This window comes from Pristiophorus japonicus, chromosome 1 (genome assembly GCF_044704955.1).
Source record: "Pristiophorus japonicus isolate sPriJap1 chromosome 1, sPriJap1.hap1, whole genome shotgun sequence".
Taxonomy (NCBI): Eukaryota; Metazoa; Chordata; class Chondrichthyes; family Pristiophoridae; genus Pristiophorus; species Pristiophorus japonicus.
The window spans coordinates 400,063,226-400,078,334 of NC_091977.1; the positions used below are offsets into that span (position 1 = coordinate 400,063,226).

Consider the following 15,109-nt stretch of genomic DNA (forward strand, 5'->3'; position numbering starts at 1 on the left):
GGCCTGTGCAGCTGGGTACTTACTTTTTAATAAGAGGTTTTGTATTCTGTAAAAGAAAAGACGTTTTTATTAAATATTCAAAATACACTTCAAAATAAGCATTTAATTCATCGTTTAAAAAGATGTTCTTGCAATGATGGTGTGGAATACTATTGGGTCATCGGCTAACATTTGTCTGAAATTCTTGCCCTACTGTTTTAGTGGTGGCATTAACCCTCTGCTAAAATAATGGAGAAAGGAATTTAAATTAATCCATTGTTCATCTGCTAGTATCCCTGTATCCCATGGCACCATTTCAAAGTTGACCCTTTCTGTTTATATAACATACAAAACTGATCGGCAGGAAAAGACCAGCTAGTCCATCAACCCTGCCCCACACCACGATGGCTGAAGCATAATAACTAGACACCCCATGCACCACTTTGAGTTGTGATAACTTAACAGAGGAAAACATGGCAAACAAGATGGAGGCGAGCAGAACATAAGAAAAGAGAATTTATATTATAATATTATAATTTCTATTATAATATAAACATCAAACATGAAAAAAAAATCACCATTTGTTAGAAAAGTTTTCAACAGCACTTCGCTGCCTTGCGTTCTCCATTACCAAGGAGGACTAGAGTATGGCAACACCAACACTATGTTCTCCTCCAAGTTACACACCAGCTGAACTTGGATTTATACTGCCGTCCCTTCACTGCCATTGGGTCAAAATCGTGGAATTCCCCACATAACATGGGGTTACCATTGTTATGTATGTAAACATTGTAACTGTGTAAGAGTTGCCACCAGAGGGCGCAACTGTTGTAGGCCCAAGGGTCACCTGCACACCTCGTGCAAGGGAGTATAAAAGGTTGTCTGCCATGCTGCTTAGGCACTCTGGAGTTGTATTAAAGAAACTAAGGTCACATCAGTTTTAGCTCACTGTACTCAGTCTTGTGGAGTTCTTCCATACTTAGCAATCATCAGCATAAGCGCACATCATTTTCTCAGGCAATACATGCAGCTTTGCCAGCACCGCACACATCCCAAAAAAATTAAAGTCAGCAGACAACAAAATGTTAAGGTTATTTATTTCTTTGCTGTGTATTACCATAGAGTATGAAGTGAGCCTTTGTCTTAATGGTAGCATTCCCACCCCTGAGTCAGAAGGGCTTGAGCCCCACTTCCGACAGCCCCGGTAAGTGAAGACTAGAATACGGTCTCTAACTACTGGGATGAGGTCCAGCACTGAAGCATTGATAATGCTCGATCAACTCCAATGGATGGGCCACATCGACGGATGCCCAATACGAGACTCCCAAAACAAGCACTCTACTCGGAGCTCCGACATGACAAACGAGGGCAGGGGAAACGCTTCAAGGACACCCTCAAGGCCTCCTTGAAGAAGTTCAACATCCCCACCAACACCTGGGAATCTCTGGGCCAAGATCGCTGAAAGTGGAAGGCACTGAACACCTCGAGTCTCTTCACCGGGAGCAGGTAGAAACCAAGCGCAAACGGCGGAAGGAGCACATGACAACCCAAGCACTTCAACAAACCGGCACTTCAACCAACATCCTTTTAACCACCGTATGTCCAACCTGCGACAGAGACTATAGTTCCCACAACGGACTTATAAGTCATCTGCAAATTCATTTTTAATGTGGAAGCAAGTCATCCACGAGGGTGATGATGATGATGAGGTCCAGCGGGGATGCTTAAATCTGATAGGTGCTGGTGCCTCGCACGCGCCCCCCCAAAATTTAGGTGCCTTTCACTGTTTATAATTGTGTCTGCTTGTCCTGCACTGCATAGTCTATATTCTATGGGCTAGATTTTACACTTTTGTGCAGATCGCCCAAAAATGGGCGTTATTTCCGGCATGGGTGGTAAAAATGGGTTTTCAGATCGCCAGCTTGTCGCCCATTCTCGAAGCCCCGAGTTTCCATTTTTGAAATTGGGTGTTACCGCGAGTGATATGAAATAGGCGGTAGCGTTAAATCTCTCTGACCTTCTGCCGTAAAGTATCACCGTCCTTAGCAACGGCATGGCAACGCTCGATTCCCGTGATTCAGGAGGTCAAGGGTCATCATGACATGCACAGAAGAGGAGACAGATAGAGAGGGAGCTGAGAGAGATTGAAGACGTGTGTGGGTGTGGTGTGGCTGCTTTGGGAGGAAGGAGGGCTTTAGAGCAAATAAGGAAACAAAAATTAGCTGTTACCAGCCACATATTTGCCCGAATTTGGCCTATAATGGAGGGAGAGGAGGAGGCGACACAGCACGATGTGGAGACTGACGCAGGCGAGTGCAGTGAGCTGGGAGAGGAGCACATTGGAGGGCGCAAAAGAGAGAGGAGGTCCTTGGATGAGGCAAATGCCTCCCTCCTACAGGAGGTCGAGTTACACTGGGGTGATTTGACCCAGGGAGGGCGTGGATAGCCCACCCCAAAGGCCTACTAGAAGATATGGGCCGAGTTAGCAGAGGTGGTCTCGTCAGCAACCAACGAGGTGCGTGAGGGCAACCAATGCCGCAAATGATGGAACGACCTTGTGGAATCCACAAGAGTAAGTATTACATTTATTTACATGTACATATGTATTTATATAATTTGATTTGTAAAAGTCATGAGTGACTATCAGCAGATTTGAGGTCTTTCACTATTACCGGGAATGTTATAGAAACATAGAAACATAGAAAATAGGTGCAGGAGCAGGCCATTCAGCCCTTCTAGCCTGCACCGCCATTCAATGAGTTCATGGCTGAACATGAAACTTCAGTACCCCCTTCCTGCTTTCTCGCCATAACCCTTGATCCCCCGAGTAGTAAGGACTTCATCTAACTCCCTTTTGAATATATTTAGTGAATTGGCCTCAACTACTTTCTGTGGTAGAGAATTCCACAGGTTCACCACTCTCTGGGTGAAGAAGTTTCTCCTCATCTCGGTCCTAAATGGCTTACCCCTTATCCTCAGACTGTGACCCCTGGTTCTAGACTTCCCCAACATTGGGAACATTCTTCCTGCATCTAACCTGTCTAAACCCGTCAGAATTTTAAACGTTTCTATGAGGTCCCCTCTCATTCTTCTGAACTCCAGTGAATACAAGCCCAGTTGATCCAGTCTTTCTTGATAGGTCAGTCCCGCCATCCCGGGAATCAGTCTGGTGAATCGTCGCTGCACTCCCTCAATAGCAAGAATGTCCTTCCTCAAGTTAGGAGACCAAAACTGTACACAATACTCCAGGTGTGGCCTCACCAAGGCCCTGTACAACTGTAGCAACACCTCCCTGCCCCTGTATTCAAATCCCCTCGCTTTGAAGGCCAACATGCCATTTGCTTTCTTAACCGCCTGCTGTACCTGCATGCTAACCTTCAATGACTGATGTACCATGACACCCAGGTCTTGTTGCACCTTCCCTTTTCCTAATCTGTCACCATTCAGATAATAGTCTGTCTCTCTGTTTTTACCACCAAAGTGGATAACCTCACATTTATCCACATTATACTTCATCTGCCATGCATTTGCCCACTCACCTAACCTATCCAAGTCACTCTGCAGCCTAATAGCATCCTCCTCGCAGCTCACACTGCCACCCAACTTAGTGTCATCCGCAAATTTGGAGATACTGCATTTAATCACCTCGTCTAAATCATTAATGTACAATGTAAACAGCTGGGGCCCCAGCACAGAACCTTGCGGCACCCCACTAGTCACTGCCTGCCATTCTGAAAAGTACCCGTTTACTCCTACTCTTTGCTTCCTGTCTGACAACCAGTTCTCAATCCACGTCAGCACACTACCCCCAATCCCATGTGCTTTAACTTTGCACATTAATCTCTTGTGTGGGACCTTGTCGAAAGCCTTCTGAAAGTCCAAATATACCACATCAACTGGTTCTCCTTTGTCCACTTTACTGGAAACATTCTCAAAAAATTCCAGAAGATTTGTCAAGCATGATTTCCCTTTCACAAATCCATGCTGACTTGGACCTATCATGTCACCATTTTCCAGATGCACTGCTATGACATCCTTAATAATTGATTCCATCATTTTACCCACTACTGAGGTCAGGCTGATCGGTCTATAATTCCCTGTTTTCTCTCTCCCTCCTTTTTTAAAAAGTGGGGTTACATTGGCTACCCTCCACTCCATAGGAACTGATCCAGAGTCAATGGAATGTTGGAAAATGACTGTCAATGCATCCGCTATTTCCAAGGCCACCTCCTTAAGTACTCTGGGATGCAGTCCATCAGGCCCTGGGGATTTATCGGCCTTCAATCCCATCAATTTCCCCAACACAATTTCCCGACTAATAAAGATTTCCCTCAGTTCCCCCTCCTTACTAGACCCTCTGACCCCTTTTATATCCGGAAGGTTGTTTGTATCCTCCTTAGTGAATACCGAACCAAAGTACTTGTTCAATTGGTCTGCCATTTCTTTGTTCCCCGTTATGACTTCCCCTGATTCTGACTGCAGGGGACCTACGTTTGTCTTTACTAACCTTTTTCTCTTTACATACCTATAGAAACTTTTGCAATCCACCTTAATGTTCCCTGCAAGCTTCTTCTCGTACTCCATTTTCCCTGCCCTAATCAAACCCTTTGTCCTCCTCTGCTGAGTTCTAAATTTCTCCCAGTCCCCGGGTTCGCTGCTATTTCTGGCCAATTTGTATGCCACTTCCTTGGCTTTAATACTATCCCTGATTTCCCTTGATAGCCACGGTTGAGCCACCTTCCCTTTTTTATTTTTACGCCAGACAGGAATGTACAATTGTTGTAATTCATCCATGCGGTCTCTAAATGTCTGCCATTGCCCATCCACAGTCAACCCCTAAGTATCATTCGCCAATCTATCCTAGCCAATTCACGCCTCATACCTTCAAAGTTACCCTTCTTTAAGTTCTGGACCATGGTCTCTGAATTTACTGTTTCATTCTCCATCCTAATGCAGAATTCCACCATATTATGGTCACTCTTCCCCAAGGGGCCTCGCACAATGAGATTGCTAATTAATCCTCTCTCATTCCACAACACCCAGTCTAAGATGGCCTCCCCCCTAGTTGGTTCCTCAACATACTGGTCTAGGAAACCATCCCTTATGCACTCCAGAAAATCCTCCTCCACCGTATTGCTTCCAGTTTGGCTAGCCCAATCTATGTGCATATTAAAGTCACCCATTATAACTGCTACACCTTTATTGCATGCACTCCTAATTTCCTGTTTGATGCCCTCCCCAACATCCCTATTACTGTTTGGAGGTCTGTACACAACTCCTACTAACATTTTTTGCCCTTTGGTGTTCTGCAGCTCTACCCATATAGATTCCACATCATCCAAGCTAATGTCTTTCCTAACTATTGCATTAATCTCCTCTTTAACCAACAATGCTACCCCACCTCCTTTTCCCTTTACTCTATCCTTCCTGAATGTCGAATACCCCTGAATGTTGAGTTCCCAGCACTGATCATCCTGGAGCCACGTCTCCGTAATCCCAATCACATCATATTTATTAACATCTATTTGCACAGTTAATTCATCCACCTTATTGCGGATACTCCTTGCATTAAGACACAAAGCCTTCAGGCTTGTTTTTTTAACACCCTTTGTCCTTTTAGAATTTTGCTGTACAGTGGCCCTTTTTGTTCTTTGCCTTGGGTTTCTCCGCCCTCCACTTTTCCTCATCTCCTTTCTGTCTTTTGCTTTTGCCTCCTTTTTGTTTCCCTCTGTCTCCCTGCATTGGTTCCCATCCCCCTGCCATATTAGTTTAAATCCTCCCCAACAGCACTAGCAAACACTCCCCCTAGGACATTGGTTCCGGTCCTGCCCAGGTGCAGACCGTCCGGTTTATAGTCAAAGCCTGCGGTCACGGTGCATGTCTTTAGGTAAAGAATGATAATGATCAAAATAATCATGATTACATCTGTCAGTTATGTGTTGTATCAGTCTCTGTGACAGTACCTAGCAATGATATCACGCAATGATCTCATGCCATGTCGTCCTGTCACCTTTTACAGAAGAAGCTATCGACGATGAGGTCCGTGCAGAGGCGAACGGGTGGGGGGGCCACCAGTCATCAGCGACATCACTGACACGGAGGAACGGCTGCTCACACTCATGGGGACGCACCCCCGGATGGCCACGCAAACATCTGCAGACCCTGAAGTGATGCGATGTGAGTAAAGTTTACACCATTGCCTGATGTAAAGTCAATAGATCCCACACCCACTCATATCCGAACAATCATATATGATAGATGATTTCTAAAATTATCCTGCAAATAATGCTGGCCTAATGAAAATTATTGCAATGCACAACGTGTTGATGGTCATGAAATGTGATGTCTGTGATGATTTTGATAGCGGTGGTGCTTTTGTCATGCATATGCTGTGTGTAGCGCTGGACTCATCTTGTGACCCTAGCACCCCCTTCTCCTCTAATAACCTCATTTGTGTTTTGCAGCTCAGCCAGCAGTGCGGCCCCAGGCAAGATCACAGAGGCCAGAAGGTGGGGCGCAGGGCCGGACTCTCCGGACGATCCTACATCTGGTGCTGAGGAGCTCCGATTCTCGCCCGTCAGTCCGCTGGGTCTGTACTCCACGGATGAGAGCGTGGATTTTGAGGAACCTGCATCACCAGGCTCTAGAAGCCATTCCACCCCAAGGCCATCTAGTGCTCCTCCGGTCATTCCCGCCTCCACTCTGGACATACCGGCCCCAAGCACCTCGCCACAGGGCACCCCATTTGTCCCCAGAATGGCGCAGACCCCGCGGAGGTTTTGTGGACGCGGCAGATCTGGTCCACGAGCGCGACATGAGAGCGGAGAGATGGTACAGTTGTCCAGGAGGACTGTAGACATTGGTGACCAGATCCTCGGTGCATTGGGGGACATATCCCGACAGCTGGCCACCATGACTGAGTACGTTCCGTGGATAGCAGAGTCCCTGGAGGCGATAGCCAGGAACACTGCTGGCACAGGCCTCCCAGTGGTCCCGGAGAACGGCACTCCACCCCTAGGTTCCGCACCACCACTGCGAACGACAGATGAGAGCAAGGACCAAGATTCTGCTTCTGTATCACAGAATGTTCCCCCCTTGGCACCCCCTTCTCCCGTACCATCCAACCACCGCCTCTGCCTTCATCCCCCCAATGAGGCACCGCCTGAGGAGCTCCTCAGCCAAGCGACGTGGAGTGGAGAGGGGAAGGGGTAGAGGTGGGGAGAAGAAGGGAAGGGGGGAAGGAAAGTGAGATGCATGTGCGCAGATGATGGCTGTGTTATATCTCCATCTGAATGTATGCAATTTGTTGTAATGTTTGTGGGGAGGGGGCTACCCTCCTGCTTTGCATTTGTATTCTGTGTTGCTGGACATGTTGACCATTTGATTGATGTCAATAGTCAAAAAAGTGGAGTGTGGGCGGGGGTGGGGTGTTTTTGGCCGTGATACTTATGATTTCAGACCAATGTTGGTATCAATTTTTTAAAATTGAACATAAACTTGTTGTGCATTGTCTCAGATAGCTGGACCATTGCACACTGGTAAATCCTGAACATGAAAGGGTTAAATAAAACGTAACTTCAATCAGCGTAAACTTTAACTGGCACCAAGGTGATGGGCACCATTGATGTCTGAGCTGCACACACATAGCAGTGTGTCAGCGTTGTCACTCACAGCAACGTTCTTTCAGGCAAATCGTTCAGTTATCATCTCCTGATGTAACAGTCTTGCAGCTATGTAGCCACCATGGGCCCTTTCCTGCGGTCTGGAGGGGGTTGTGGGCATGGTTGCATAGCCAGCCTGATTGTCTGGCCCTAGGTCAGCGTCCAGCCCCTCATCGTCCTCTTCCTCTCTCTCCTGAGATGGAGCAGCAGTCCCTTCTGGCAATTCTTGGCCCCTCCTGATAGCCAGGTTGTGCAGCATGGAGCACACAACCACGAATTTACCTACTTGCTCAGGGCTGTGTTGTAGCTCCCCTCCTGAGTGGTCCAGGCATCTGAAGTGCTGCTTAGGCACAGTTATTGTTTTCCGGACCACATTGCATGTGTCTCTGTGGCTCTGATTGTATCGCTTCTCAGCCTCGATGTGGGTATCACGCAGGGGTTCATCAGCCAGGTGGCTAGGCCATATCGGTTGTCACCAAGCATCCAGCATTGTCCTTGTGGCTGACTCTTAAACATGCCAGAGACAGCGCTCTCACACAGGATGTGAGACTCATCGAAGCTGCCCGGACATTTGGCATTCACTGCCGTGATGATCTGGTTGTGGTCAACAACTAGTTGGACCTTCAAGGAGTGAAATCCTTTTCTGTTACGAAAAAGCTCTGGGTCCTGAGAAGGTGGCTGCATGGCTGTGTGAGTGCACTGTATTGCTCCCTGCACCCTGGGGGAACTTAGCAATGCAGTAGAATGTTCCAGCCCTGTCAGTCTGAGCCTCCGTGGTCATGGGCAAGCTGTTAAAGTCCATCCTTCTCACGTACAGGGCCTCCGTGACCTGTCTAATGCAGCGATGGGTGGCATGGTGAGACCGAGGGGAAATCTCGACAGCGGAGGCCTGAAAGGAACCGGACGCATAGAAAGACAGTGCCATGGTGACCTTGACCTCGACCTCGACCTTGACTGACACTGATGTCCTGATGGCAGGCTGCATATGTGGCCTGATGAGTTCACTTATTTCATTGATCACCACCTTGTGGAAGCGCAGTCTCCAAAGGCAGGTGTGCACAGACATGTCGAGGTGAGACCTCTTCTCCCTGTAAGTGTGGGGTGTGTATGGTCTGCACCTCCTCCTCATTCTGGCACGTCTTAAATTGGGCACGTAATGATATGCATCAGACATTGAGCCATTTGCACTCTGCAGCATCTGCGTATTAATCGATGCAGGCTGAGAAGTGGCTGGCCCCATTGCAATGAAAGTATAATAGCGATTGATCAGAAGCAATAATTTCCTCACTAAAATACACCTACAGTAAACCCCCGATAGTCCAGAGTCTGAAAATATGTCTGTTGAGATGATCACTTCACCTGAGAAGAACTCCAGAGTCAATCCAAACTCTCTTGAAGCAGCCTTTTGAATGAAGTGACCTGTGATTTTAAAAATGGCGCCCACACCGCTGTGATTAGTTCAGAACAGTTTCACTTTTTCAGAGCGGTGTTTTGGGCGAACGATATTGTGGGCGAGATGTGTGCGAGGTGGTGATCTCTTGGGTGTTCGTTTCGGCAAATGTGATCTTAACGACAAAATAAAGTGAGCGGTCGGTATTAATGAATCTCAGCGTTAATTACGTGTGGAAACTAACACTGGTGATATTATGGGCATTGGTTTCGCCCATTCTGATGATTCCGCCCCAAAAAAGTGGGCGGGCAGTATTATTATTTCCTGGCGTTAAGCACATGGGAAAGTAACACTCGGCGATAAGTGTCCGAAAAATGGGCGCCAGTTTCCATTTTGAGGCTAAATGGGCGCCATCTGGGCGTTATACGTCATTTCAGTGGTAAAATAGACATTAAGTGGGCATTATGCATGCACAAATAATGGAACATCTAGCCCTATATGTCTTCTATTCTTTCTATCTCCCTTCCTCTCTCTCACTCTATTGGCTGGATTTTTGGCTTTTATAATTATGGGGCACAAATCGGGGCGGAGAGCAAAAGTTTGCACCTAGAAATAGTTTGCGCCCTTGTCGTGTATTTTCGGTCAAAAAATCATCTAGAGGAGCATTGGCGTAAAATGAGGCATTGCACGACTGACTTTGTGTGCCAGAGCCGAAACTTTTGCCGGTGAAGGAGGCGGCCATTTTACACATGCGCGTTGTTTGTTTCTCCCTCTTGCTTTCTTTTCCGGTCGTAAACGCAAATGCAGGGCGCGGCAACTTCCTGCACGCATGTGCATTTAAACCAGCCCACTTCAGCCACTTCTGTTGAGATGGAGGATCAGGAGGGAAGGCAGCGTGACAGGCGCGTCAGCTGGGAGGCTAGTGTGGCCTGAGTCGGTGCGGTGAAGAGGAGGTGGCCAGCAGGAGGAGCCATACCACTCCCTCCTGTGTTTAAACGTATATGGAAGGACATTGCACAGGAGGTCTCTGCTGTGCCGGGACTGGCACACAGTGCAGAAAAAAATTCAATGACCTCAGGAGGGTCATCAGGGTGAGTGCCATTTTTATTTATGCATGCCTCCATTACTTGTTACATTAATCTCACACACTATGATTTATGATTTCTATGGTCTCTCTCAACAATCATCGGGGTGCCTTTCACAATGCATAACAAAGATGAAGGCGTACATCGGCAACCATTAGCTTTAAATGATCTATCCATATTACTTCTTGCATTTAAATCTTCCCTGTCAATGAAATCTACCTGCTCCTATTGCTTTCTGAAAGATCACATACATCTCCCATGGTAGATGCATGAAACCAGCGAATACATACTGATGAAGCACATACAACATCGCAACAGATTGAAACGAGGTCTACACAGCATAAATACAGTATCACCCATTCTAGGCATATGTGGCCCAACAGCAGAGCGACACCTTTTGAACCCTTCCTATTTTTATCTTTGCAGTCAAAGCATTCCCACAATCGAAGGGAGCAACTACGGACAGGTGGGGGTCCACGTCAAACGCTTCCCCTAATGGAACTCATCAGAGTGCCAGGGCGGACAGTTGCCCTGGGGTGATGCTGAGCCCCCCTCGGAAAGGGAGGGTATGTACATGGATTGTGCTATTGAATCCACTGCACTGTGAGATATAATGGAGTAGCGGCGGCCCTCAAATGAACCTGTGCTATGCAAACCTTCTCATGCCACCCTGCCCCCTCCCTTGCCGCTAACTGTTCTTCTGTTGTTTTCTACTTCCAGATGACCAATCAAAGGTGCCCCATTCCTCGAGGGAGCCCTCCACTTCAGGCCAGGTGGACGAGGATGAGGCAATGGAGGACAATGATCCAGTCCCAACAGTTGCACCCTCCGAACTAAGCTCCTCAGGGAAACAGAATTTACGGGGTTTGCAGAGTCAGAGGCTCCTGGTCCCAGTGGCGTACAGCAACGCAGTGCCGGGGTGGAATCCCGCAGTCCATCTCTCCGGAGGGTGAGTTGGCAAAGTCGGTCTGCTAACAGACAGGCAGACCTTGAACTGGACCTGGTGGAAATGTCCAGGGAGAGCACGGTTATGCAGCGTTACCTTATTGATGCACTGGGACGGATCCCAGCGAGCATTGACAAACTCACTGTGCCTGTTGCGGAGGCAATATTGCAGATTGGCGTTGAAAGTCGGGAGTCCAGCGAGGCCATCATTGGCCACACACAGAGGCTGGTGGACTGTAGAAGCGACAGTGCAGTTCCAGAGTGTGTGGCGCGTGCCACTGATCATACCGCAGACTCGGGCACAAACTTTGCTTCAGCTTGGCCAGGTGAGGTAGTCCATGTCAGTATCCACACTCTCTGCATTCCCCACTGTCCAACGGGGAAGTGACGGTGCCAAAGCAGGCCAGCAAGATGTGGGGACATGCTGTGCTCCGGTTGCTCAGGCCCAGCCCCGTCGGAGAGTCAGTGGCTACAGGGAAATGGGAGGTGGTATCATTCCTCAGGATGACAGTACTCTGGATCCCACCATTCACTCGCCAACCATGCACCATAGACGGTTGACACCCCATCTATTGTGTTCCTAACACAGATGAGGTTGCACACAGGGAGGTTAAAGTAACAGTGACCTCAATCTTTATTAAGACACTCCAGAGTGAGGAACAGGTCTTAGGGGCCGGCTTATATACAGTGCTCCCAAGGGATGCTGGGATCCCTTGGGACTTCAGGGGATGCACTTCCAGGTGGCAGTACATGGGAGTGCATGCTTTACAGATACACAACATCACTCCCCCCGCAAAGTCAAAGTGAAAACTATTTACAAGGTGAGGCGGTCGGGTGCATTTCTTTCCCTGGTGGACCGCCTCGGTACAAATGTCTGTTCTGTTGTGTTGGCTGTGCCCTCGCTGGGCTGGCGTGTTGTTGGCCCTGCAGGGCTGCTGGGTGAGCCTGGCCTTGCTGGGCTGTTGGGTTCGATTTCCTGGTCCAGGGTGGTGTCGTTGATCCTTTGGGTGTGTGTTGTGGGCTCAAAAAAGGTGGTGACTGCTGTGGGTTGTTCAGGGCAGTATGTGAACTGCAGCCTCGTTTGGTCCAGGTGCGTCCTGCAAATTTGTCCATTGTCTAGTTTGACTACAAACACTCTACTCTCTTCTTTAGCTATCACCGTGCCCGCGATCCACTTGGGACCATTGAACATTGCCAGCATTTGTGTGCTGAGAGATTTGTTTGGTGTTATCACTGGTGGACATAAATGCCTGTGCTATCGCAATGGTCTTACTGAGGGTCAGTGTCTCTACAGTCAAAAGTTTTCATTGGATGGTCTTGTGGCCAATGCCCAGTATAAAAAAGTCTCTGAGCATCTGCTCCAGGTAGCCATCAAACTCACATTGTCCTGCAAGTTGCCTTAGCTCGGCGACGTAGCTCACCACTTCCTGACCTTCAGATCGCTGGCACGTGTTAAACCGATACCTTGCCATCAGCACGCTCTCCTTCGGATTAAGATGCTCCAGAACCAGTGTACACAGCTCCTTATACGACTTATCTGTGGGTTTCACCGGAGACAGAAGATTCTTCATGAGGCTGTAGGTCCGTGCCCCGCAGACCGTGAGGAGGGCCGCTCTCCTTTTTGCAGCGCTTCCTTCTCCCTCCAGCTCATTGACTACACAGTACTGGTCTAGCCGTTCGACATAGGCTTCCCAGTCCTCACCCTCCGAGAACTTCTCCAGGATGCCCAGAGTTTGCTGCATCTTTGCGTTGGATTCGTATACTCGTCGCCAGTTATTGTGTTCCTAACACAGATGAGACTGCACACAGGGAGGTTAAAGTAACAGTGGCTTCAGTCTTTATTAAGACACTCCAGAGTGAGGAACAGGCCTTAGGGGCCGGCTTATATACAGTGCTCCCAAGAGATGCTGGGATCCCTTGGGGCTTCAGGGGATGCACTCCCTGGTGGCGGTACATGGGAGTGCATGCTTTACAGATACACACCACCATCCACCTGTGATTGGTAATGCCAAGGAAGAGGTGCCCCAGTTGAAAGCCATGTCTTCCAAGCCAAGAGCTGGTCCAGTGCGTCCTCAGACATGGTTTCCATTGAATGACCCCCGCAACACAGCAGCCCTCTAGCAGCCTTGCTGTATGCCCTGAGGCCTTACTGAGGAGGAGCAGCAGGCATGGGAGGGTTTTGAAAGGAAGGGAGGGGAAGTCTCTCCAAGATGCTGTAATGGCTGCAATGCCATCCTGGAGCCTTGACATTTTGTCCACTGCAAGATGCAGTTATCCTTTTGGGAAAATTTTGCGCACTGCAGGATGCAGTTATTATTTTCCATACATGTTGTCCACTGCAGGATGCAGTTAATCTTTTGAGAACATTTTTGTAATGACTCAAGAGTCTGGTTACTGTAAACTCACTCAGGTGCAACCTGATCCATCTTTATTCCAGCCCAAGAGTGCCAGCATGACAAAGACACCCAGTTTAGATACAGGTGACCAAGCACACATGCCACATGCATACAGCCTGATGACCTCCGACCGCGGCGCCCTCTGGTATCTGGTGACACCCAAGCATTAATACATAACAACATCCCCCTTTTAAAATCTTAACAACAGTCTTTTTACTAATTAAGATGGTCTGGGGCTTTACACTCATGAGTTGATCGTCTCAGTTCAACGTTGGCTCTGGGATAGCGTTCTGAGTCCGTTGAGAGTGAGGGCTGAGTAGCCAATTTGATGGGAAACATAGAAACATAGAAAATAGGTGCAGGAGTAGGCCATTCGGCCCCGTCGAGCCTCCACCACCATTCAATATGATCATGGCTGATCATGCAACTTCAGTACCCCATTCCTGCTTTCTCTGCATATCCCTTGATCCCTTTAGCCGTAAGGGCCACATCTAACTCCCTTTTGAATATATCTAACAAACTGGCCTCAACAACTTTCTATGGTAGAGAATTCCACGGGTTCACAATTCTCTGAGTGAAGAAGTTTCTCCTCATCTCGGTCCTAAATGGCTTACCCCTTATCCTTAGACTGTGACCCCTGGTTCTGAACTTCCACAAGATCGGGAACATTCTTCCTGCATCTAACCTGTCCAATCCCATCAGAATTTTGTATGTTTCTATGAGATCCCCTTTCATTCTTCTAAATTCCAATGAATATAAGCCTAGTCAATCCAGTCTTTCTTCATATGTCAGTCCTGCCATCCTGGGAATCAGTCTGGTGAACCTTCACTGCACTCCCTCAATAGCAAGAATGTCCTTTCTCAGATTTAGGAGACCAAAACTGCACACAATATTCAAGATGTGGCCTCACCAAGGCCCTGTACAACTGCAGTAAGACCTCCCTGCTCCTGTATTCAAATCCTCTCGCTATGAAGGCCAACATGCCATTTGCCTTCTTCATCGCCTGTTGTACCTGCATGCCAAATTTCAATGACTGATGTCCCATGACACCCAGGTCTCGTTGCACCTCCCCTTTTCCTAATCTGTCACCATTCAGATAATATTCTGCCTTCCTGTTTTTGCTACCAAAGTGGATAACCTCACATTTATCCATATTATGCTGCATCTGCCATGCATTTGTCCAAGTCACCCAGCAACCTCTTAGCATCCTCCTCACAGTTCACACTGCCACCCAGCTTAGTGTCATCTGCAAAATTGCACGTATTACATTCAATTCCTTCATCTAAATCATTAATGTATATTGTAAATAGCTGGGGTCCCAGCACTGAACCTTGCGGTACCCCACTAGTCACTGCCTGCCATTCTGAAAAAGTTTTATTTATTCCGACTCTCTGCTTCCTGTCTGCCAACCAGTTCTCTATCCACATCAATACATTACCCCCAATACCATGTGCTTTAATTCTGCACACTAATCTCTTGTGTGGGACCTTGTCAAAAACCTTTTGAAAGTCCAAATACACCACATCCAGTGGTTCTCCCTTATCCACTCTACTAGTTACAGCCTGCATGCCGTTGGCTACAAAATACTGATCCAGGCAGTCAACAAAATCCGCCCAATCCTCGCCCTCCACGAATCTCTCCAGGATTCCAACA

The 15,109-nt window shown here is 47.9% G+C and overlaps 1 protein-coding gene across 11 annotated transcripts in view; it reads right to left on the reverse strand.

The window, feature by feature from the left end:
- The window catches only part of trim55a (tripartite motif containing 55a), a 198,037-nt gene that overhangs the window by 103,662 nt on the left and 79,266 nt on the right, over window positions 1-15,109 (reverse strand). For all 11 annotated transcript variants that reach the window (XM_070891598.1, XM_070891645.1, XM_070891572.1 and 8 more), the window contains exon 6: window positions 24-46. In XM_070891598.1, the coding sequence (XP_070747699.1) occupies window positions 24-46 (23 nt within the window). The remainder of the gene's footprint in view (window positions 1-23; window positions 47-15,109) is intronic.